This window comes from Ischnura elegans, chromosome 8, assembly GCF_921293095.1.
Source record: "Ischnura elegans chromosome 8, ioIscEleg1.1, whole genome shotgun sequence".
Lineage (NCBI taxonomy): Eukaryota > Metazoa > Arthropoda > Insecta > Odonata > Coenagrionidae > Ischnura > Ischnura elegans.
Genome location: NC_060253.1, coordinates 27,464,891 through 27,489,807, shown reverse-complemented (window position 1 = coordinate 27,489,807; position 24,917 = coordinate 27,464,891). Strand labels below are relative to the sequence as shown.

At 39.7% G+C, this 24,917-nt stretch overlaps 1 protein-coding gene across 1 annotated transcript in view; it reads left to right on the top strand.

Annotated features, from left to right (window-relative positions):
• Positions 1-24,917, top strand: part of LOC124163840 (transmembrane protein 26) — a 48,539-nt gene that overhangs the window by 20,938 nt on the left and 2,684 nt on the right. The window contains exons 2-4 of the mRNA XM_046540945.1: positions 20,094-20,318; positions 21,742-21,898; positions 24,451-24,579. Coding sequence (XP_046396901.1) covers positions 20,094-20,318; positions 21,742-21,898; positions 24,451-24,579 — 511 coding nt within the window. The remainder of the gene's footprint in view (positions 1-20,093; positions 20,319-21,741; positions 21,899-24,450; positions 24,580-24,917) is intronic.

Genomic DNA, 24,917 nt, shown 5'->3' with positions numbered 1-24,917 from the left:
TCCGGCCGAAATGATAAAATAACAGAGACAACAGAAATTTGTTTGGAACATAGATGAACTAACGGGGAAATTACTGTGGAGTTCGGTCGATTTTGAATTAGCGCGAGTATTTTCGAGCGTGCAGTGTCGTGGCAATGTGTTTCACGCCCTTTTCATCCGCGCATTGCCCACTCAAACAGTGAATAAGAAATCTCAGGATGAAAATCATCATCACTTGTCAACAATCCTAAGATCCTGGTTTGACGCAGCTCTCCACTCCATTCTCCTATCAGCTAATTTTTGCACACATGCGTATTTCTTCTCTTTGACATTCTTCTTTAACTGTTCCATATATTTTGTTCGAGATCTTCCTTCTCCGTTCTTGCCTTCCACTTGTCCCTCGACGATTGTCTTCATCAGGCCATCATGTCTCAAGATGTGGCCTGTAATGTTGTTCCGTCATCTTATATAGCGTAGAATTAAATATCGATTCTTCAGAAAATGTTACCAAGGCAGCTTAGGAGTAACTCGGATAAATTACTTATACTTCTGCGTTTTTGGAGGTTTGCTGTTATTTCTTAGATGACTGATAAATGGCATCGACTACGCATTATTTTTCAGGAAAAGCATCAAAGGCATTAAGTTAATTTTTCGTGGAGCGTTGAATTTAATACTTCGCTAGTTTGCTTATATTTACCGGTTTTAAGACAAAGTGTCGGTCATTGAGCATCTCTGCAGAATAGGAAAATACAATAGGCGAAAGCCTATAAGAAAGGGAACAAGATAGGAAGATTAAAGATCGATGATTAAGTTTATAATGACTGCTAATGGGAGCTTTTGAAAAGATGCAATATTTGATGCGCAATATTACGGCTATATGTACTACTTGGGCGGAGATCGGTGATATTTTGCGGTGAGTTAAGTGATATATTGCATGGATGAGAAACGAACGTAGGAAGTAATAAGGAAATATTGATTGGTTATGTTAAACAATTATTCATTTTTAGCCATTTTCGTTGAAAAAGACCGATAGGCCAAATAGATTTATCTTCGATGATACTGATATTTTTTTCAAAATATCAGTTCTGTAGAAAATTTGATCATAAAGCTAGATATAATTAGAGGTTGGCTTGATATAATAGAACTTTATTCTATCATACCAAGCCATATTTTTTCTAAATTCCATGCACGGAAATTATCCATTAGATTTTTCTGTGTAACTGATTGTTTGAATGACATAAAGTCTTTTGTAAAATCATATGGCTCAAAGAAATTTTATTTTATCGCCAATGTCGTTAAATTTTCCAATTTCGAATAAACTACGGATTTAAGACTTTTATTATGAATAAAAATAATGAATTCACCAATTACTAATAACATAATTAAACATTAATTCAAACTTTGATTAAATACTAATACTTGATGCCTCTAACCCAGACAGCGCGTCGCATCAGTTTTAAGTTTTAACTTGGGTTAACCGAACGCGTCCTGGCGTCTAGAAACCTTATTTTAGCTTTGCTTTTACACATGCTGTTCCAATAATCGTAAGTCTAGATCTATCATTTTTTATGATCTTAAAACTGCATGATTCAAACGAAATTTGGCATATACCTCGGGAAAGGTTTTATATTTCGTTGAGTGTAAACCAAAGTTAACAAATTTGACTTTATGGCCATATATCGTCGACCCAAACACAAAATATGATTTTTCCTAGCAGGGTTTGGTGATAAAGTTTTGAGGTATAAAAGATGTCTGAGTTAATTGGTGAAAATATTATTTCCTACGTTTATTGGCACGTAAAAAAAACGGAAATACTTTAATTTACAAAAACTTCAACCGTGACCCTTGAAAATTAGCAAAAAAATCCGCATAAATTAATGATTACGTAATTAAAAAATAATTTAAATTTTAATTAAAAATAAAAGCTTAGTTCCTCCAACCCGAAAGGATTAAAGTTTTAACTAAATTTCTCTGGACGTCTGGTTATTCTAATCCAGCATTGCTATTATATTTGCGGTAGTCATCACATCAGAGATATCGACTCAGAAGATAGTCAGACATTTTTTTCATGGGCGGCTGTCATTGCGTGCGACTCGAGAATCATCAATCATTGGAAAAGTGCTCGAAGCGACGATTTTCGGAATAGAGGCGCGTTTTTTGGACAGTTATTCCAAAAGACCTTTTTATCGCAACCCTCGACCACTTAATCGGTATCCGAACAAGGCCGGAAATGGCCTCGCCACGAAACCCTGAGCGGAAAACACCGAAAGGAGTGGATTTCGTCCTTTCGAACAGATCCTTGTAAGTTATCTCCATTAACTGATCGTACCAGTTATATTAGAATGAGTCATGCCTCCTTCTTGACGGGTGTTTTTTTATGATACGGATTACTGAAGTAAAACTTCAAGCAATATAATCTTGAAGTTTTCAGGGAAAACAGGAGCAGACCCTATTCAGCATTTACCTGTTTCTCAAATACAGGGTTCTCATGGTGCAGAATGGTGGTTTTATATACGGTTTAAATGAAAACAGAATTACATTCCGTTTATATTGTTTTATTTTTCGAATTTTTTAGCATGCTTCATAAATTTCACACGGACATTAGGAAGAGAATTGCATTAGCAAAGGAGGCGTTCATGAACAGGAAGGAGCTTCTGAGAGGATCGTTATGTAAGAGCTTAAAGAAAAGGTTAGTGAAGAGTTTGATCTGGAGTGTAGCGCTTTACGGTGCAGAAACGTGGACGAGAAAAGACTGGAGGCATCCGAGATGAGGGTGCGGCGAAGAATGGAGAAAGTGAAGAGGACGGAGAGGAGGAGGAACGACGAAGTGCTGGACATGGTGGGTGAGAAGAGGCTGCTTTTAGATGAGGTACGGAGGAGACAGATGGTATGGATGGAGTTAGTGCTTAGCGGGGAGGGGGTGTTGAAAATGGCGTTAGAGGGTAGAATGTTAGGGAAACGAGGGAGGGGAAGGAAAAGAATGGGATTTTTAGATAGATTGAAAGAGAGTAGGCCTTACTGTGAATTAAAGAAGGTAGTGCTGGAAGGAAAGGGAGGCTCCCAGATCACTTCTTTAGTACTCCATGGAAACCTACCTTAATCGGTAGAATACTGTAATAATAATAAAAAAAATCAATACGTGCGCCCTTTGCCGCTGGACGATAGAAAAACCCGGCATCAACATTACCTTTAACAACTAGTCTTAACGATAGGCGCCAAAGGGACCATGCGGATGGCTGCACATGAAGTGCCCTCCTTAATATTTTGAACTGTCTCGAGGAAATGAACGGGGAATAAATTTCTTTTCGTCTCGACCCATGAATCTCTTCTCTCGGTCGAGTTCTTTCGATGAACTGCGATTTTGAATCCTAGTAGTCGACCCGATTAAGTTCGTAAAATATTAGGTATGGTCGGATCAGATACCTCGGATCCAAATATCCGCGGATATTGCCCTTCATCGGGGGGTCATAATTTTATAATATTTCGTGTATTTTGTTAAGTTTTTACGGCAATCTAGGAATTCGTAAAATATTAGGGATGGTCGGATCAGATACCTCGGATCCAAATATCCGCGGATATTGCCGTTCATCGGATATATCGGATCCAAAGTCGCGGAAGACATCGGATCTGGATCCGAAATTTTAAATAATAGCTTCAGTGAATGCCCCATGAGGGTGGAAAGAGTTCCGATTCTCTCTTCGAATGCGCCGTCGCATGCGATTCTTGTCCTACTCATTAACCGTTTTGTTTAAAAGCTCTCGCAGAGGTTACGTAGGAGAATTTCAGCCGTGGAAAATAAAAAAGGCAAAATACGATTGGCACATAGTGTGACTCTTCCCAAGAGATTGAACAATCATCGGGGTAATCTCAGCGTCAGGAATTTGAAAATGCATTTGTATCCGAAAATATCCGATCCGAAAGATCCGGCTCCGAAAATCAAGGATCCGATCCGAATCCGGATCCGAAAAAAATCCTGGATCCACCCATCCCTATAAAATAAACTAAATATATCTCAACACAACGAAAGGGTCAGTCCCAAAGACATCCTCGCTGTATGCAGGGTATTTCAGGAGGAATCTGTTATGCTTCAGGAGGTGGTAGGGGAGACAATTTTAAGTATTTTTTGCCCATAAACATGGGGTCGCAACTCCTTAGTTACTAAGCTATGGCAACGCAAACATTTTTTGGACGGACATTGCAGTTACCACGAAAACGGTTTTCCTGGACATCCAGCCAAATCGAAATTTTATTTAATATCTACTCTGGATTTTTTAGGACATTTAATAATTAAAGTTAGACGAAAATGTTCGACTATAATTGTCTGAAAAATTAATCGCAAAATGGGTGAGAATGCGCAATCGTATTGTTGACACTCGCTCAAAGCTCTTGTTTAATTAATCTCACAGATTGATTGTTTCAGACATTTATGACCGGAAATTTTCGTCCAACCTTAATTATTCAAGGTCCCTCAAAATCCAAAGTATTTAAAACGTCGAAAAGGCTGGATAACCCACAAAACCCGTTTTCATGGTAACTGCAAAGCAGGGAAGGCTATGGAAACGAAACGAAAGTCGAAACTAGTATAATTTCAACAGTGTCGTTCCCGGGAGCGAAATCTAGAAACGAAATGGATTTAAACCAGAGAGACTAAACTCAGGGTCGACACGAAATTGGAGTCAAAACTAAATGGGTCGAAACAAAACTAAAATTCTGGGACGAAACGAAACACAGATTATGTTTCGCACCGGAGGGACCACGTACTTCACCTTCGAACAGTTTAGTTTGGACCCTTACACCGAGTACGAAGGATGGTTGATTGAAGTAGAGGTTCGGCCTACCGCCATCAAATGTATGGGGCATTCATATTTTTACCACAAACAGGAAAACGGTGAACGCAAACTGGCCATTCGATTTTTAAGCTCTATACTTTAACCTCTTTACACGTATGTCAAACGTAATGGGTTAAAACCATTCCCTCGAATACCCCTGCACTCAACTACTGGCATGGAAACTTAACTTTGAGCAGCGGAGTTTCGATTAATTTAGTTTCATTCTTGGGAGTAAAGTTTCGTCCTGAGTCGAAACTAAACTCCTTCATGATTTCAATTTCTTGCGGGAACGAAACTAAATCTCATCATCATCATCACTGGTCAACAATCCTAGGATTGGTTTGACGCAGCTCTCCACTCAGTTCTCCTATCAGCTAATCATTTCACTCCTACGTATTTCTTCTCTTTCACATCTCTCTTTACTTGTTCCATGTATTTTGTTCGAGGTCTTCCTTTTCCATTCTTGCCTTCCACTTGTCCTTCGACGATTGTCTTCATCAGGCCATCATGTCTCAAGATGTGGTCTATAAGGTTGTTCCGTCTTCTTATTAAGGTTTTAAACTAAATCTAGGCATCGCATTTCCGTTTCCCTCCGGGTCGAAACGAAACATTTTCGTTTCGTTTCACTTACCCTCTCTGCTGCAAAGTGCATTAAAAAAAGGTTTGCGTTGCCAGTCAGCTCTTAGCTCAGCTGCTCAGGAACTTAGGAGTTCGGACCCCATGTTCATAGGATAAAAAAATGCTTAAAATTGACTCCTCTACCATCACCTGAGGTATTGCAGATTCCTCCTGAAATACCATGTATTATGCACGAAAATTGGTTCTTCTCTCGAGGTCTGGCCGGTGACACTAATTTATGGCATGGAGACGAGATCCGTTTAACGTCGGCGCGTTAAAGAGGATGTGCTGCCACGGGGAGCGCCAGCAGTATGGAGAAGGCGTGATCCCACGTTCACTAGGTCAGGTGCGAAGCACGATCCATGCTTGTCCTCACGGAGTCACGACAACAAGGTCAAGAGCCTCCGACTTCGCATTAATTGCACCGAAACAATAAATAAGTGTGTCCGCAATGTGGCAATTAAAAATTTCCCTGATATTTCCAGATTTTCCCGGGGTATCGCTATATTTCCCAAGTGTTATCCATTCCCATATTAGCATTTTCAGTCAAATTGCTGCGGTAGAAATTACTTACCAGAGGAATAATTGACAAGTAATTTTAACGATGAGTGAAACATCTTGATATGATAGAATCTTATCAACGCCAGCAAGTTACCGTAATTCGATGAGGCTTTACAAACTCTACGCTTTCTATTGTACTTCAGCTCACATATAAACGCAAAAGGAAAAAACAGTGAAAATATCATCAACCATCATATCATCAATCCTAAGAATACAAGCATTTTGTCCATAAACATGATATTCACAAATAGCAGCATGAAAAATACCCTTTACTATCTTATCAAACAAATGCAACAGTTATTTATATGCTTAGGAATCTAACAGCATGAAATATCCCAGATAGAAATTGCAGTGAGCTAGAACGGAAGTACAGTAACCAAACAATTCTGCGAACTAGTTTCGGAATGTAAGCTGAAATTATTTAGTGAAGTGGAATTAGTGAAGAAAATAAAATGATTTATGAGAAAATCTTTCAATTAAAAGTTTCTGGAAGAGGCGATTCAATTCAAAGTAATTGGATTTATGGGAAAATCAGAAAAATCTAAGAAAATATTTTATAATATTTGCGCTGGGTGAGTCACAAGAATTCAACGCAATCGGCTAGTTTTCTTCGGACACTGAATGAGTAAAAACCGTAATTTGTTCGGGGCACTAGCTATATTCCCTCAGTTTTTGTAGCAGATCAAAGTTCCCCGAATATTGCAGGTTTTCCCGGTTTTTCGGGTCGGTGGACAACCAATATAATATTATTGTTGCTACGTGCTGGGCTCTTGATCAAATGGCTATGAGTTCAAATGCCGGGTGAATCTTTCGGTTACCACGACGCGAATATAGATGACAATGAAATGAATTACATATGATGGTAAACACATAATTATAATGTATTAGTATTAGCTATAAAAAATGGACTGGCTTAATGTGAATGGCCCTAGGAACGTAATTAAGCACTTCAGAATCACTTTTTACATGTTTCTTATTCCTTTCTTCTGACTTTTGGCTTTCTTCTTTTCATTTACTAAATTCGGTTTCGCCTTAATTATTTCAAATCATTTCCTAAATTAGAAATAAACCCAGAGAGATTCAGCGACGTTGGAAGTGCCCTAAACTCCTGTCACTTTCCTTACGGCCAAATAAAGGAAAAAATCTTCACGTAAAAGTTTAGCACCATCAAGAATAAAAGTTTTATGGTATCTTTTTCAAAATTACCCTCCTGAAAACAGAACCAATTCAGAAACAAGTTAAATCGATTGAATAAAAATAAAACTATCGCGTGATAAAAAATCCACGCAAAATTTAGATGAGAAAAACCCGAGGGACAACTCCAGATATAATTCGCTGTTGATCCTTACAATTTTTGCTATTTCATATACCAGTGTATTGTATTGTAGCCAATTACTTTATGGAACATATATGACGAAAAATAATAATTTCAAACGTTATTTAAGAAGAGTAGAAAGTTAGGTAACTGTGTGAAAACTGATTTCAGCACTATCAATTTTTCTACGGAATACCCCACTGCTAACGGTAATTAACACTCACAGCTTCTTTAAAATTCGGCTAGCACTCAATGAGGCATAACTCTCATGACTAACCAGAACTGCGGCGCTAGTATCAGTTCTGGATTTTTGCAGCGGGCGTATTTGTTAGGCTGAACGAAACAGCCCTAAACAAATAAAAAAATTGATTGTTGGATAACCAAATCTATTTTCATGAAATTAAATTGAATAAAAATGAAAACCTTCCTCTTGATAACAATAAAAGGATCAATAGCTTAATAGCCCGGTCAAAATAGACATTGACCCTTGCATAAATTGCCAACAAGCTGAAAATTTCCAGGAGCGCTAGGGATACCACTCTATTGAAATCCTGAAAAGTCCCCATCGATCCCGTGTGTGCAAAAAATTTTATTCAAGATCAAAGGTCACAAAAATGGGTTTTTTGGATTTTTCGGCCAAACGGTTCGGCCAAAAATTGCTCAGTTCAAAATTGTAGAGCAGTTAATTTTCTACAAAATTGTCATTATATTTTTTTCTCTAATATTTATCATTTCTGAGGTAGAGCCATTCGAGCAATACGCGTGTTACGTGTCCAATAATTTTCAGAGAGCGCAATAATATAGTTATGCATATTACTGAGAATACAATTACGGGCAATTTCAAATGGCTCTATCTCAGAAATGATAAATCTTAGAGAAAAAAGTATGGTAATAATTTTGTAGAAAATTAACTGCTCTACAATTTTTAACTGGGCAATTTTTTTCGTAAAAAAAACCGTTTTGCCTAAAAATCCAAAAAAAAACATTTTTGTGACCTTTGACCTTGAATAAAAATTTTTGCACAAACGGGATCGATGGGGACTTTTCAGGATTTCATTAGAGTGGTATTCCTAACGTTCCTAGAAATTTTCAGCTTGTTGGAAATTTATGCGAGGGTACCCACCTTTTTTGGGCTAATTTGACCGGGCTATAACAGATATTAACATATTTGATGTATGCAATAATGTGTTCACTCCAATTACACAAGTCTTGTAACATTGGAGTGAATTTGAAATGAGAACTCTATTCTTGATGGCCATATGAGTCCGGTCTACCCTATTAGCGAATCCATCCGTTACCGTTTTAAAATACGCCATAGGAATTTGAAAGCTCTCCGCAGGAGCATTTTAGCCGATTAAAAGCTTCCGAATGCCATTCATTCCACGAGCAATGTTCGCGGATATAATGAGGGCTCAAATACTACGCGAAAAGTACAGAATTTCCCCGGAAGCGAAAGTAAACAAAAAGGATAGTTAAGAAGCCAAAGTTTCCCGGTCGTGAGTGGTCCCGAATTGCTTGGAACGAGGATTTTAGAATGATAATAAAAAAAAACACACTACCCCCGCTCGACCTGTTCTTATTCGTTACGAATAACTCGCTGAAAACGCAAGCAATCATTTTGAGATTTTCAGGTTTCTTAGAGCAGGCCCTATTATTTTCCCAGAAGCGATATTTCTGCATTTGTGATATACTTTTATATGAGGGCGGTAACAAGATTCCTGAATCCAAAGTACCTATCTTTTCCCTGACAAAAATCTTCCTACGAACTTTTTCTCCGACTTCTGTCGATCATTACATCACCTATTTTGAAGAGTAAGAGAAAATAAAGTACAACATTTTTAAAAATAAAGCATTTTTTTCAACGTATTTGCGGGCATGTAGTCGGAATATTGCGTCGTGGAGAGCCTATGTTGTATGCAAAGCTGATTTAATGGAATTTTTATCGATAAAAAAATTCTGGGCAATCAGAGAAAGATGCTGAAAGGATTTTAAAGTGACCAGGGAAAAGTTAACTAAATTAAAACAGCTAATCTCGTTTTAATCATGCTGAAAGTTACATTCTTCGTTGGTTATTGGCAGATTTTATGAAATGTAACAATTTCGGTGCAACATTTGACAATCGGACCTTACGAACCCGCGAAATTTAAAAATTCCCGTTAATTTCTGAACTCACTTCGTATCTAAAATTTTAACGAAGCATTTTCTAAATGCATTTCTTTTTATTCTGAAAATAAAAACAGGAAAATATTGGTCTCCTCTATATGCTACGAAAATATTAAGATGATAGCGTGAGTTTTTAAAGTGGCAAAACGTCACCAAAAAAAAGACAAAATGCGCAAGGCCGAGCAAGAGCGACCTCTTAAAAAGGGCACGATAATTACGCGCGGAGTGTCGAATTTCTCGAAGAGCATGTTTTCTTTTTTTATTTTAGGATGCACTTATCAGAAACGATGTCAAGCCAACATTTACGAGCACGCTTGCATTATTTTGTGTGCCGTCTCGATCGATGCTCTTGTGTTTCGTAAACACACTACGTCACCACCGTTTGTCGCGTCATAAGTCAGCTCCCGGATACGCTCAAGGAAACCTTTCAAAAAAAAAGAAAGAAATGCGAATGCTATCCTACCCCTTCTCCTCTCAAATATAAAACCCACGAATACGTAAAGGGTGCGGTAGCCTGGTGGGTAGAGAACTTGTCTGCTAATCGAGGATTCCTGTGATGAGTGCAACGGTGTGTACGTCGGTGAAACGGGCCGCAAATTTAAAACTCGTGTTGATGAACACAAAAGAAGTGCTCGTTTGAAAGACTCCAAATCCCATTTTTCTAATTGTAAGCACCTGTCCGAATCCGGCCACAACAGTGATTTCAATATTAAAATTTTACATGTACATGACAAAAGTGTAAAACTGGATATTTTAGAAATCACTAAATACACTCTTGCACGTAACACCAAACTTTTAAATGATATGACTGTATTCAAATGTTCTAATTTTTTGTCTACTGTTTTATCTGATTTCTTCCTTGACAATCCTCCTCCTCCCCTTCCCATTAACCTCGTTACCACCTTACCTTCTATCTGCCCCCCCCCCCCAGCTTTTATACTTCGTGTTTTGACCCTCCAATCCAACTAACAATGCCCAACCCCCCCTCCTCCTCTTTTAGTTCCCCCCTCCTCCTTACCTCACACTATTGTTGGGTAAATAAGGCTGGACGTTGTACGCTATTGCTCTGTTAGTCTTGATAATGACGGTGTAAACGCCTAAACTAGTTGACAGTTAAAATAAAAGTTTGTGGAATAGTACTGGGTTTTGTTTCACCGTGAGGATTCCTGGGTTCAATTCCCGCATGAAACCTCAAGTCACCCTCGAACTGCGAAATGCCTCACGAAAAGGAACTGGACCCTCCTACATTGAATAAGTGAAATACACACACCTTGGACTAATTAAGGAGCAAGCTCTACCCAACCAACTAAGGGTTGAATACAAGGGGACTGCGTATAGGAGGCCCATTTCTATCCTATACAAGGCTGATTTCTGTCGCCACTTCGGTCGCATTTAAATCAGCTTTCAAAAATGTCCGCGGCGCGGTGATGAGTGCAATGCGATACACTTTTTCCCGATAATTTGCATTATAATGTTTGTTATTGCGAGTAATTGCATTGGAAAATAATGAGTTTGTTAGATCACATCATCATGTGTATAAAATTTGGTCAATGCGTCGATTTTAACCTCATTTCCCCGTGAAACTCCAATTTATCCGTCAGCGACATGAGTGGCGACTTTTTAAACCCATTTAAATGCGCGGTGTGTGACAACATATTTAGATTCCGACTTGAGGAGCTTCTTTTTTAATGTTCGTGGTTGAATCACTGACTGAATCTAAATATATAAAAGAGGATTTCTGTTTGTCTGTCCGCTACGTGTTTCCATACGGCTGCACGGTTTGCGACCAAAGTTAGTACGTAGGTGCATCTCATGCTTCAGAACCCCGTGATGCTACTTTCAGTTGCGTCCGACGCGTCCTTTATTTATTATATCACTTTTCTCATTTCAATTTGTTACATCACGTCATACAACTTTTGTGGTGTGATACCCTGCCGGCTAGCCATATCTCTTCACTCGATCAAATGGAAATCAAATAATACTAATGTTATATATTAATCATCACCTTTTTGCTGGGGTATGAGTAAACAAGACGTTTTTGGTTTACTCACGTACGGACAACTCATAGGATTCAATGTTGTGGAGCGGGGTGTAAACTGATCCCGTACCCGTTATATGGAAATCGTTTTTCTATTGTTTTTTGTTCAGCGAGCCTATAAATCCTGCTGTTTAAACATGAATTCCAACTTCCAACTTTACCGCTTCTCTGGGTATTATCTTTCCCGAACAATGCCGCGTGGCCTACTAGTATTTAATATGATAAGTATCTCAATATAGCCACAAAATGTCCTGACAACCAACCAACAAAAGTCAGTGGTTCGATTCCCGATCCAGAGGAATTTTTTTCTCATGGTATTCGTGTACACATTTCACCGCCGTTCACGCGGCAGGATTCGAAATATTATGGCAATTAATTTGGTTAAACTATTACTACGTCGTCTCTCGTGACGCTGACAGTACAGCTATCTAAATTTCAGGAGGGAAATAAGTAATAATTAAGGGTGCTAGCCGAAATTCATTATTCGTGATGCCATTAACCATTGAGCGCTGATACGACGCAGGCTGCTAGCAGGTAGCACAGTACCCTGCTAGCTGGTAGCGCTCGGCTTAAATAAGGATTATTATTCCCCTATCAAACGAAGAAAACTTTCCGATCTAAGGCAGCTTTAATAGGTGATTATTAAGACATGTTTCCCTGAGCTCTGTGCCTCATGCATGCAATGGTAATCTCAGACGATGTAAAACTCCTATCTACTCGTTTAGAAACTAGGTCCCTGTGACGTCACGTGGAGTGGCATCGCATGGGCGCCAATCTGGCCTTTATCAAATGAGGATAAAATTGACCATTTCCATTCGTCTAAACCGGTATCTATAAAACCAAATAATTTGTATATTATGAATACACTAATGGTGGGTAACGAATCGCAATCAATGTCTTTCGTTTTCTTTGATGAAGGAAACTACCCTATTGCTTTCATCGTGCCATCATGCCTCATCATGTAGCCAACTCAGTTGTCCCGTCTTCTGCTTCAGTTTATCAGAAGACTTCTCTTTTCTCCCACTCTTCTCTACACTTCCTCATTACTTACGCGGTCGGTCCATTTTAGCTTCATCCATAGGCGGGTCTAGGGGGGGTACGGGGGCATGTGCCTCACCCCCCAGACCCTTAAAGAATATGCAAGATTTTTAATGCGGTCCCATTATCATTGCATTCGTTTTGTATTACGATATATCCTTGTACCCCCCCAGAACGAAATCATAGATAAGTCCTTGCTTTTGCCCCCAGAAAGAAAACCTGGATCCGCCCCTGCCTCCATCAACAAAATACCGCAAATAATGAGAGAAAATAGATCGCTTTGAAATCATCCTCACGCGGTGGGCATTTCTGAAAACCGAATAAAATGCTCCATTAGGATAAACATAAATCAAACCTTAACGGAAAGGGGGAGGGGCCTCCTCCGTGCAGTCTCCTTGACAAAAGGATGACCTCCATTGCCATTCGTCCTATGTCCGCTCAAACGAAACGGAAGAGGGCAGTTGATGGACAAGCTGAAAGTGGTCCTGGACACGCGCTGTTCGAACAGAAAAAGGAGATTTTAAAGGAACGCACTCTGTATTTCGTCTATTCTCACGAAATTCGTCGTGCGGGCAGTTTTTGACCGATTGACATAATGAATGCAGTGGCGCAGCGAGGGGGGGGGGGGGTTTTGGGGGATAAATCCCCCCCCCCCCCTGAGCTCAGAAATATTTAAAAATTGAATCCATTTTACTTATGGATTAATATTACTTACAGAATAGTGTAAATATTAGTAACAGAAGCAGGCGCTATATAGTGGAATGACATTCTAAGTTTTTAAAAAATAACACAAAGATGGCAATATTCCACAGGTTTATTTTCCGTACAACGCGTTTCGACCGTTAGGTCATTATCAAGTACAATAATGTACAATAACACAAAAATTTTTAAAAACTTAGTGTAAATATTAATAAAAATATCCCTCCGAAAGCCGTAAAACTCACCATTTTGAACCATTTATCTTGAAATTTTTCTAAAGAAGTGTCCCAGCACCTCCTGCTTACCCTTGGGGGGTATTCCACACCCCCAGACACCCCAGTATTAGTTGTGCCTAAACCCCCCCCCCCCAGCCTTAATTCCTAGCTGCGCCCCTGAATGAATGAGTCGGTCTCCATCCCCTCTTTCGGCCAGAACCATTATTTTTCTTTTTATCCCAAGCCTTTTCACGGGAATCCAAGTTTTAAGCGATGCATTCTTTTTACCAAAGGGACAACGTGAAAGAGACCCAAGTCTGACCCGTTGATGCTTGATTCATGCTGCCATTCGGGCGCTTTTAAATCAGTTTTCTGAAATGTCCGCAGCGCGGCGGTTGTCGCAGAGGGATCTATTTATTCTAAATATATGCAAATAAGAGTATTAGCACTCGCCAGAATCAGCATTGAACTTTTTTAAATTCGATGGATTGTACTATCATGGATATATGTGCCGGTAAACAATCCCCGAAGGCGTGAGTCATGCACCTAAGGCCTAGTCTGTGTTGAGCTCTACCCTCACCTACCCAAACCACCGTACGGGTTTAATTACTGGGTGACTAAGTGATAACGGACAAAGGATCAGTGAAACGCCGCCCCCTACCCTGAATGTGTAAGACATGCACCTGTGGCTTGGTCTGGGATTGGCTCTACCCTAATCCATCCAAACTAATCTGCGGGATGAAACACTGAGTGAGTGATAATGGACAAAAGATAAGCGGAACGTGGCAACCATCATTAACCAGAAGAAGATAATTATAATTAACTTTGACGAGGTCTCCAGTGGAAGATTATAAAAGTTGGACATTTTCACAATTGACGCAGGTAAACCAAAAATAATTGTCTTTAACATATCCTCTAACCTAGCCAAAGGATGGCGTCAGAGACCTCGAGAGGACCCGATCAAATTTCAAAACTCGACACATTTTCGCTCCGTGACGCACACGAGACCATTTTAAAGGAAAGGGTAGTGATAGAGTACCAGCGCCAAATTCCTGGGGGTTTACCCTCGATCTGAAGCTGACGTGGAGTGCAAACATAGCAGCAGCCGTATCGAAGATAAGAGGAGCAATCGCAGCTTTATAACCCCTACTCAAGATCACTCTCCTGATAGTATGAGCTAGACATCGATCGGAATTATTTAGATCTGTTTTCATTCCGAAGGGCTGATTTCGATTGGTTGCAACACGATCGAAATTCAGTGCATGAGAAATGTTTCACTCCGACGACTCATCTCAAAGGCTTATATCGTCGTCGGAATGGAAATTATCACGGAGAAAAAATTCGAACTGCGTTACCAAACAATCGGAATCAAACGTCCGGAAGAAAAACGAATAATTCCGATCAGCGTCAATTACGTTTGTCTTTCTCTATGTAAACATTAAAAATTATGAGGGAAGCATAAGCTTGAAGAGGTGAAAGAGTTTTCTTACCTGGGAAGCCGAATTACCAACGATGGACGTAGCAAGAAAGAAATATTTAGTAGAATAGCGCAGGCGAAGAGAGCTTTCTGCAAAAAGAAGAATCTCCTTACAGCTGAGAATACAAGCATAGAAGTAAGGAAACAATTCATCAGATGTTACATATGGAGCATGTTTCTCTATGGAAGCGAGGCTTGGGCGTTGTCAGCAGCAGATAAGTCAAGAGTGGAAGCATTCGAAATGTGGTGCTACCGGTATGGTATTTGGAGGAGGCGACCGACAGCTGAGGTCATTTGCGCCATGAGGGTAGGGTAAGGAAGGAAGGGTGGAGAGAAACCCGGCGTCGGCATTAGCCTGCTTTTAACGAAAGGCGCCAAGGGGACCAAGGCTTAACGTCCCATCCGACGGACGGAGTGTTGCGCTTGAAATGTCCTCCACACAACATTCAAGCAGGGATCGGGCAGTCTCTGAAAATTCTCTGCCACTGCCGGGATTTGAACCCAAGCCCGCCGGGTGGGAAGCCAACACTCAAGCCACCACACCAACCCGATCCCCCCCTGTTCAGTTTAGAGCATCTATTGATATAAGCCAATCAACATTGCTTCAAAAATATTCTCATTAACTTTTGGTAGTGAGAAAAAGTTTACCCATCCTGCCGACAACAATTAAGCAGAAGGCATGGATTGACACTGTAGTAATCCCTCTAAAATGTTGGCCATGCATTTAACTGAACAAATATTATTATTATTAACATGCAAAAAGTGTCATCATTATATCATGAAAAAGATGGGCCAAGTGGGAGTAACTAATTTTTACAAAGCAGGGATCGGGCAGTCTCTGAAAATTCTCTGCCACTGCCGGGATTTGCACCCGAGCCCGCCGGGTGGGAAGCCAACACTCTAGCCACCACACCAACCCGATCCCCTACCAGTTCATGACTAGGTAATTACTTACGTACGGTTACCCCGCCTGGGGCTCAATAGCAAAACAATACACGAACACATCACGCGTAATCCAGAACGTCTCGCGGACACAAGGAAGGCTACAAGTTTCTGCTAACACAAACATAACACTATACTCACAACATTGACAAATCCGCAAAAAAAATTAATATAATTGTTCACTGGCTATGTGGGGTAGCCAGGAATTTTATTCGGGGGGGGGGGGGGGAGTCCAAATTCAGGGGGAAAATGTTTTGAGAACAGGGTACCAAGTAGATGGTTTTTAACTAATTTTAACGTTTTTCATAATAGAAAAAATTTCATTTTTTCAAAAAAATCTTTTGTATTTCCTAAATGTCCTAAATTTTCAATATTTTGTTTCCTTATATGATACGAAATAACTGTGTTTTTCTATTTCGTGGGGGGGGGGGTTTCCAGAACCCCCGGATCCTCCCTCTCGCTACGCCACTGCACTGGCTGGTTAGGGAGAAATGGTTTACCGGGACAGCTATAACGTGAAGAAGTTGCTTAGGATTGTACGCATCAAAAATCAATTGTTTTGCGTTTAATTATTGTAAGTGGTAGATGGATGGGGAGAACACTATGGTGCTAACAGCAGAACCCATAAAAAGCAAAGGGTTGCATGTTATGGTAGTACAAGCGGCATCGGCTGAAGTCAAGTGAAGTACTCAAGCTACCTATTATTCACGCAAAAGAATCGCAAAAAATGTAAACAAAATAAAACATAATAAGAAATGAAATATAAGTACAATTTTGCACCTCAGCACAATGCAAACGTCAAAAATGATTTTTAATGGAATTTTCACCAGTCAACTTTACTAATTTCAACACTGCTTCCAACCTTTGCACAATGAACTGTTGACGACACTCACGACTGAATACGTATTCACAATCGAATTGTAAGTAGTAAATCCGAAATCGATATATTTATCTATAAACAAAAGATATATATGACGTATGTAAAAGCCGGGAAACTAAATATATTTGCGTAATTTAGGCGAAGTCGGTGTATTGGTTTTCGTTTTGCGATGTTGGTACCAGAGATTCCCACCCGCCTTGACAATTTCAGGCAGTTTCTCGCAAATAACTCTCTTATTTTATCATAGACGAACACTTTCCCGCATGTATTTAAAATTTTCACAAAATCTTGCTTCCAAAGAGTGCCGTCTACTTAACTTATTGTGAACAGCTTCGCTAGCTCCAAAAAAAAACTTTTTTCCATAATTTCTCCATACGAGCCCATGTTAAATTATCCTATCTTTACCGTCAAACATCACAAAAACAGCATGTGGCAATCCCTTTTTCTTTGGATCATTGAAAGTACATTTTTCAAAGAATATGTGACCTAAGTTTCATCAAATTCTTGTTATTTTCACCGAGGCGCTCTAACTTAAGAGGCAAGCATGAAAATTGGTACAGTTACTCCTCAACGTTAGCCACAGTCTATAGCCTGAAATACACGATCATTCTTTTCGTCGCGAAAAGCGATCGCTCTAGTGATCATTTTTCTGAATCACACGGTCACTCTCGCCGTCGCTTTTTGCATCATTTCCGATATCACAGCTCGTTGTCATAGGACCCGCATCACGAAAATATATAGCGTGTTTGTTTATCTATGTCGTTCCCACAATTGTCAAACGCTGCGCTGCATTCACACCATAGGGTCATGCGTTCTGATTGGCTGATATGGGGTTTTAGGAACGGTTTCAGCGACGGAAAAAGCGACCGGACGAGTGATGAAAAAAGTGATGGGAACCCTCATCGCGATCGTGATCGCGAAAAACAATTGCCGGCGACGATCATTTTGCGAGTGATCACTCTAGTGATCGTGATAGTGATCACTTTCGCGACGAAAAAAAATGATCGTGTGATTCAGGCTTAAGCATTGTTTATACTGAGGCTAAGGTCAAGGAAGCAAACTAACAATGTTTCAATCGTAACACATAACAATCGTAACAATGTTTAAACTGTACCTTGGCGATTATTCCCGAAAAACCCTCCTCGTCACCCCAAAAGGATTGAAAGGTGGGGGAGGGAGAATGTTGAAAAATAATTTTTTATCGAATTTTCAACATGAAATGCGTAATCCGTTGCTTTTTTCGTGAGTGTAAGGAGTCGCAGATTTTCCTACACATGCGTATAGCGTCGCTTCAACAAGAAAGATTTCCGGTGGTAACGGTACCTATTTAGTTTAGAATTTTTCTCTTATATACGGAAGTACATAGTGAAAATGGCGCCAACTTTAAAGATGGCGGCTTTATTGGCAATGAATTTTTTTATCGCCTGCGTTGGGTTGTCCCTGAGATGCAGCAAATGTTGCGCTTGTTAAGAAAAATTGTTAAAGTTTTTTAAAGTTAATGCTTAAGTCCTACAGATGCTGTGAAGTAATGTTCACCAAATTTACAGCCAATATGGAGCCTCACGTAAAAGTAAGATATACGTTTTACAATCCAAGATGATAAAGCAAAATATCCATTTTGAATTCCAAGCAAACGCAAGCTTCCAGTACTCTTGTGAAAAGGACCGTAGACCATACACACATGTGTATTACACAGTGAATTTAACTATCCCTTTTTCATTTATTCATTTCTTAATTACGCTGGATCGCGGTCCTGCGATCGATATGAGCTCATACGAGCAGTCTTTTTCCCGAACTCGAAAGAATAAATGGGTAACGAGGTCGCAGCGATGGAGTAGATACTAATACAGTCGACCGACCGTCTTTCGCAAAGGCCAGCCTGCATTCCGATTGAAAAACGCAGGGGTAGTTGGAGCGCGACTCCACTCTGACCAGTTCGACAAGTCGCGAGGGCTGCATCGATTGAATGTCAGCTGTTTTCAAGTCGAAATCCTCGAACCGCTGAACCTCTCAACTCAAAACAAAGGAATGTTGGTTGTTTGAAGTTTTCGCGGATCATTGATCATAAATTAACTAATTTTTTTGGGTGTTGTGATAGTATTTTGGTATTAATAAGTACTTTTTCCCTTTATAGATTGACCCTGATACATAGTAAGTATGTTTCATATAATGGGAATATATCAATATCAAGCCTAAAAAATATGATTTTTCAGATATGACTGTCGTGAATTTTGATCCCTCATTCGTATGACTGCGATGTATTTTGTCGTGTTATTCATTTGCAAATTGAAATGTCATTAACTAAAAAATTGATGTTCCTTTAAAACCCGCATTATTATATAACCGATATTCAGCAATAGCCCTTTAAGATCGAGCATTAAACTTCTAACCGAATGTAGACAAGACAACGAAGCATTGTCGTATGTTATTTCCTGTATTAAAACGAATTAAGACGAATTGAGGATCGAGATAATGAACATTTTTATGCAAAATCCGAATTCTTATTAAATTATGCACCACAGGCGCGTTTCGGATACACTGGTGAGCCATGTACACTAAAACCAGCCACCTTACATTACAATACCTAAGTGGCGCATTTTGTGATTTTTTATCTTTGAGCTTAATTAAATTAGACAAGACCTTTGAGCGAGTTTCAACAAAACGATTGCGCAATCTCGCCCATTTTGAGATTGATCGTTTCATAAAATTATAATCGCACATTTTCGTCCAACCATAATTATTTAATGTCCTTTAATGACCGTTTTCATAGTAACCACAAAGGGCATTCAAAAATTATTTGCGTTTCCATAGCTCAGTAACTAAGGAGTTGCAACCTCATGTCTATGGACAAAAAATGCTTAAAATTGTCTTCCCTACTACCTCCTGAAGTATTGCAGATTCCTCCTGAATAGCCCTGAATATTTTCTTCGAGGTTCCAGAGTCATTCAACACTGAACTCAATGTCAATGGAATTACGATCGCTGAGCACCGCGCACGGGATTAGTTTTAGCCTGTACGGTACCTTCCAAAATGTCCGACTACTTATGTTTTCCTACGCAAAATTAAAATGCAAGGGTAGTGCATTTTGAGGATTAATAACTGCTGTATGAGGGACATATAGATTAAAACAGAGTTGACCAACTTTCCTATCCAACGAAAGTACTCCTACAAGAGGCAGTTCAAAAATACGCATTTTCTAATTCAATTTCCAGAAAATTTATCTAAGTAAGACAGTTTTTGTGGCCGCCAGTTGATGATTTAAAGTTGGGAGAACATATTTTTTATGGCAACGGCATCACGCCAGCCTCTTTAACCTCGTTTTCTTCCGTTCGAGATCAGGTTCTGTCCGAGCGTGTTTCTGTACCTGGGCAGCGTGGTTCCCGCCATCTGGTTGCTCGAGCTGGACAAGCTGAACAAGCGGCTGGCTCAGCTCGCGGCTGCAGCTGCGTCTTTGAGCGAGGCCTCAGCGGAGCCGCAAATCGGACACAACGGCTCTGGAGTCACGGATGCGGCATCCCGAGCGGCAGACGCCGCCGTGACGCTCAATGTCACGAATCCGCCGACCCACGAAGAAGACATCACAAAGGACCTTGACAAGCTGCTCACGGTTGGTATTTCACCGATGCAGAAATATGGCTAAATGCCACATTACAAGTTGTGTTCAGAAAATGACGATCATTTTCTTTTCGAAAAAATATTTCCTTATTCGTCTGCACTAATGCTTTCGCCTTAAAAATAGCCCCCATTACATATAACGCACTTGTGCCAGCGGTTCAACCATTCATCGAATCACTTCTCAAACTCGATCCTTGGAATAGCCTTTTAGCTCTGTCTGCGATTTCTTTTTATGCCATCTTCGCTTGTAAAACAGCAGTCCTTTATTTTCGGAAATAAGAAAAAATCACACGGAGTCATGTCTGGCGAATTGAGGGGCAGGCACATTGCTACAGCATTGTTTTTGGCCAAAAATTCACGAAAAAATAATGAAGTGTGAGCAGAAAATCGCCGAGTTCATTAAAATGAGTATAACCTAAGTGGCTGCCACAAACAAAGTAAACAATCAACACTGCTGAAACATTTTATCATACGTCAAGAGTATAATGTATACTGACATAATTTAAAAAATTTACAATCGTGCACTACAAACTCTAGAGAAATTTAAAAATGTAGTTCACCAAGTATACAAACACCAAGTTTAAGCAATTCTGGGTCGTATTCTAGAACATGACTAAGTCTGGGGTACTCAATCCACCTCGGTGGTTCTGATCTCAGATTTAAGTAGAGTTTGAGTCAGAGTTCTATTTCAGAAACTAACTTCGATTCAATCAACTTGAAGCAGGGTAATCGTGGTTACGTTCTGCCATCAAATCAGTAAATTTACCTAAAATCTTGAGAAAAAAAGCTAGGCCACTAAATTAGCTTACTTCTCGAACCCAGGAACGCTACACAAGTTCAACAACATTCTTAATCTTTTATTGATCCTCTGCATTTAGTATCCTGACAATAATCTGATATCCCTGACATGCCCATAACTTCCAGTTCTGATTTTTATTTCCCTCATCAGCATGAACCTAATAGATATGTACAACGTGCGTGACACCTGTAACATTCACTACATTTCCCAATCGAACTGAGAGAAATCTAAGCTTAACCACCAATGACCGGCAAAACCTCTTACAACAACCTCAACATCTTCTATTGTTGGCAACCAAAAGAGGATCGGTGAGGGTAGCAGAAGTTCCTCTCTGTGTCGAACTGATATCTTAGACCGGTTGGGAAAGCGGGCTGACTCGGACAGTTTCTCACAATCAGATAAATCTGGCCAGACCGTTCTGTTTACCGTACTGAGCTGAGCCGGCCAAATTGATTTCAGTTTGATTTGTCAAAGTAGTGACTGCAAATGCCAACAATATGCTCTCTCTTTCTTTCGTCTGGAGTAGCAGCTGCATTTACCTCCGTCGCTCACTCGTGCCATTCCCTCTGAGTTGTGGGTCACCCTGCTGGAGCAGTCCCTGATGCTGGCTCTCATTCTGGGACGATGGTTGCTTCCCAAGGGCGAACTCAGCCGAGAACAACTCTCGCAACTGCTGCTAGTCTACATCGGCACGGCCGCAGACATCATCGAATTCCTCGACTCCTTCAAGGTGAGTAAGGGCTCTCCTATCCGGCCAACTTCTGCTTCCAAAGTGCACACATTTATACATGAATGATAAACTCGAGCTATTAATTGGCTAAATTGAACAACTCCGAAGACAGGATATCCAAATACCAATTAAAATTGGTAAGAATATAACTCTGAGACCGGTATCTTAATGTCTTAAGCAATCATCATCAGGTGACCTACCATTACCCTCACCCGAACCTAACATATTATCCTCCTTATAGATGATTGCCAAAAGCAAATGAAAAGGTGGTATCGGGGATTAGGTACTGAAGTGTCCCTCACAAATTGCGTAACATCCATAAAATATTATTACAGAAAGGTATTTTTTGTCATTCCGTATATGCTCCGTGAATACTTCTCCAATAGTAATAAATGAGGTATCACTTTAGACGTTGATTCACCGGCTTCTATCGAGAAATACAATCTCAATCTCAAATTTCACTATTTTCCCATTAATTTGACTTAAAAGTTTCGATTTCTTCAATGTCGATTAATCGCTCCTGATATATCGACTCCACGCATATTTGTTATTCTAAAATTCAAAAAACGGTTTAAACACCGGTTATATCCACAAGTAAACCAAAGAGACGAAACAAAAGCAGGCAAAAATATTAAATTAAATCTGAGGAGTATGAAAAACCCAATTACACCGCTTCCTTAACATACCAATTCTCTGATAGCGTAAAAGTGCGAAATTTTCGCACGGGTTACCAAGTCTGTAAAAAATGGAAGTTATCGCTTGAAAACCTAAAGTTAAAAGTTTAGTTTTGGTCAGGAAATAAGAGAAAACTCGGAGCATTTCGGACGAATTTGTAGCCACCATAGTTCAGAGGTCGTATAATTTAATATGTCGTGTTTTGCCTTAAACGTGACATTGTTGAAAACTTACGCTATAATCGAGGTATTTCCAGATGAGGTACAGCACACCCTGGAAAACATTTGTTAGAAGAGTAAATTACAAAAATTTAGCATGAAAACATTTCATAAGTATCTCAAATACAGAAATTTTTTATCAGAGAAACTACTGTCGTAAAATTTTCAAATTTGAGATTAGGGAAATTTTGTCAAGGCTTTCTTTTACGTATCTTTAAAGAAATCAAGCGGATCCCATTGGTTTTAAACAACATGTAACGAAAATATACCTGTCAAGTGGGAGTGACGCGTCCTCGTAGCAATTTTAGCCCTGAGTCCAGGGAAGAATATGGGTAGATATTGATTGAGATTGCATGTGAGATCAAAAAGATACACTTACTATACCTGAGTCATGAAGTAGAGCACTAAACTTAAACTACTAAATTTAGGACGTCCAGTCTTCACTGCCATAGTCACTCAATAATTCACAGGACTCGACGTAAAAAATTTACTTCCTAAATTTACCGCATTCGGTTTTAAATACTATGCCGGGCAAAGTGGCCCATGCCCCAGGATACTATCACTGGATTCACCAAATAAATCAAGCTGGGTAAAACTCTTTGTGTGCTCTATTTTAACAAGCATGAATTTTCCATGTAAAATTTAAATTATAGACTATAATTGCCGGAAACAAATAAACTTTAAACTCAATTAAACGAAAGCATTGAGGAAATATCAACAATGCGCGATCTCACCCATTCTGAGATTGTTCCACACAATTATAATCTCGCATTTTCGCGTAACCTTAATTATTCAATCCCCTTAAAAATCCAGAGCATTAAATAAAATGCCGAAAACGCTAAATTATCAAGAAAAATCGCTTTCATGATAACTGCAAAGTGCATCAAAAAATGTTTGCGTTGCTATAGCTCAGTTACTAAGGAGTCGCGACCCCATGTGTATGTACAAAAAATGCTAAAAATTATCAGCCCTACCGCCGCCTGAAGTATTGTAGATTGCTCCTGAAACACACTGCATTTATAATCCAACGAAGACGATATTCAAAATTTTGTCGAAAGCAGTTTCCTCAAGGCTGAAATTTACTCATTTTCAAGTCGAATTTGGGTGGAATGACCCAGCTATATACTATACAACCTATTTCGTTTGCATAGAGTTGGAAGTTAAAATTCACCGTTGGATATCGGCAGATCGGCAGCTAAATCGAAATAATGGATTTTCAGAGATGCCTCTGGGCTCGTGGTCTCGCCAGCAGACATATCGCGGGTAGTTCGGAAAGGAGAAAAAATTTGAGGAGGTGGGCCCAAGTCCCCAAATAGACATTCCACTTGCTATATATTGCTTGAATTATATTATGATTTGTCTCCTATTGCAGCTGCGTGGTTAAAAAAATATAAATTTAATATTGATCTCTAAAATCCATGCATTATTTTCTAGGTGAATGATTTAAATTTTCCTGGCATTTCTCATCAGCATTCAAAGCGCAAGCTTCAATTCTATTCCCTTGGCATCGACTTTTGCCGAGGCCCAGTTCTGTGCTCCGGCGGAAGCCGATGAGAGTACAGAGGCCAAGGCTTGTGTTGCCATCGTCGATAAATAAGTCTTCTAATGAAGTGTTACGTGATGTATGTTCATTCTCCATGCATGTTCTTGTGATTGCAGGAGGATCGCGTGGCTCGCCAGCCAGTGCTCGTCACTCTCACGCTGTCCATCTGGGCGTGGAGCCTCCTGCAGTTCACGCTCGTGCTCACGGCGACCAAGGCGCGACGATCCAGAATGTCCTCTGCAACCGCCACAGCCCGTGGGAACAAGATGGTGAGCGACGCGGCCGCGAGTACTATAGTAATTAACATTGTCTTGGAGTTTAAGTCAATGAAATTCAAAAATGTTTGCCGGCGTTTCGATGGTTTCTTATATATTCATCACGGCAATGAATGATGGTTACAATACATGAAGGCATGAAAGATTTTTACATTTTTTACAGTAATGAAATAAAAAATAAAAATAACGCTATTATACATAAAATGAAAAAGAAAAGACAAGGATTTTACATCTCCTTTGCACTTTTTTATCGATTGTAGCTAGGCTTGAGTAATATGGTTGCCATCAATTTGGATTTATTAAATAAA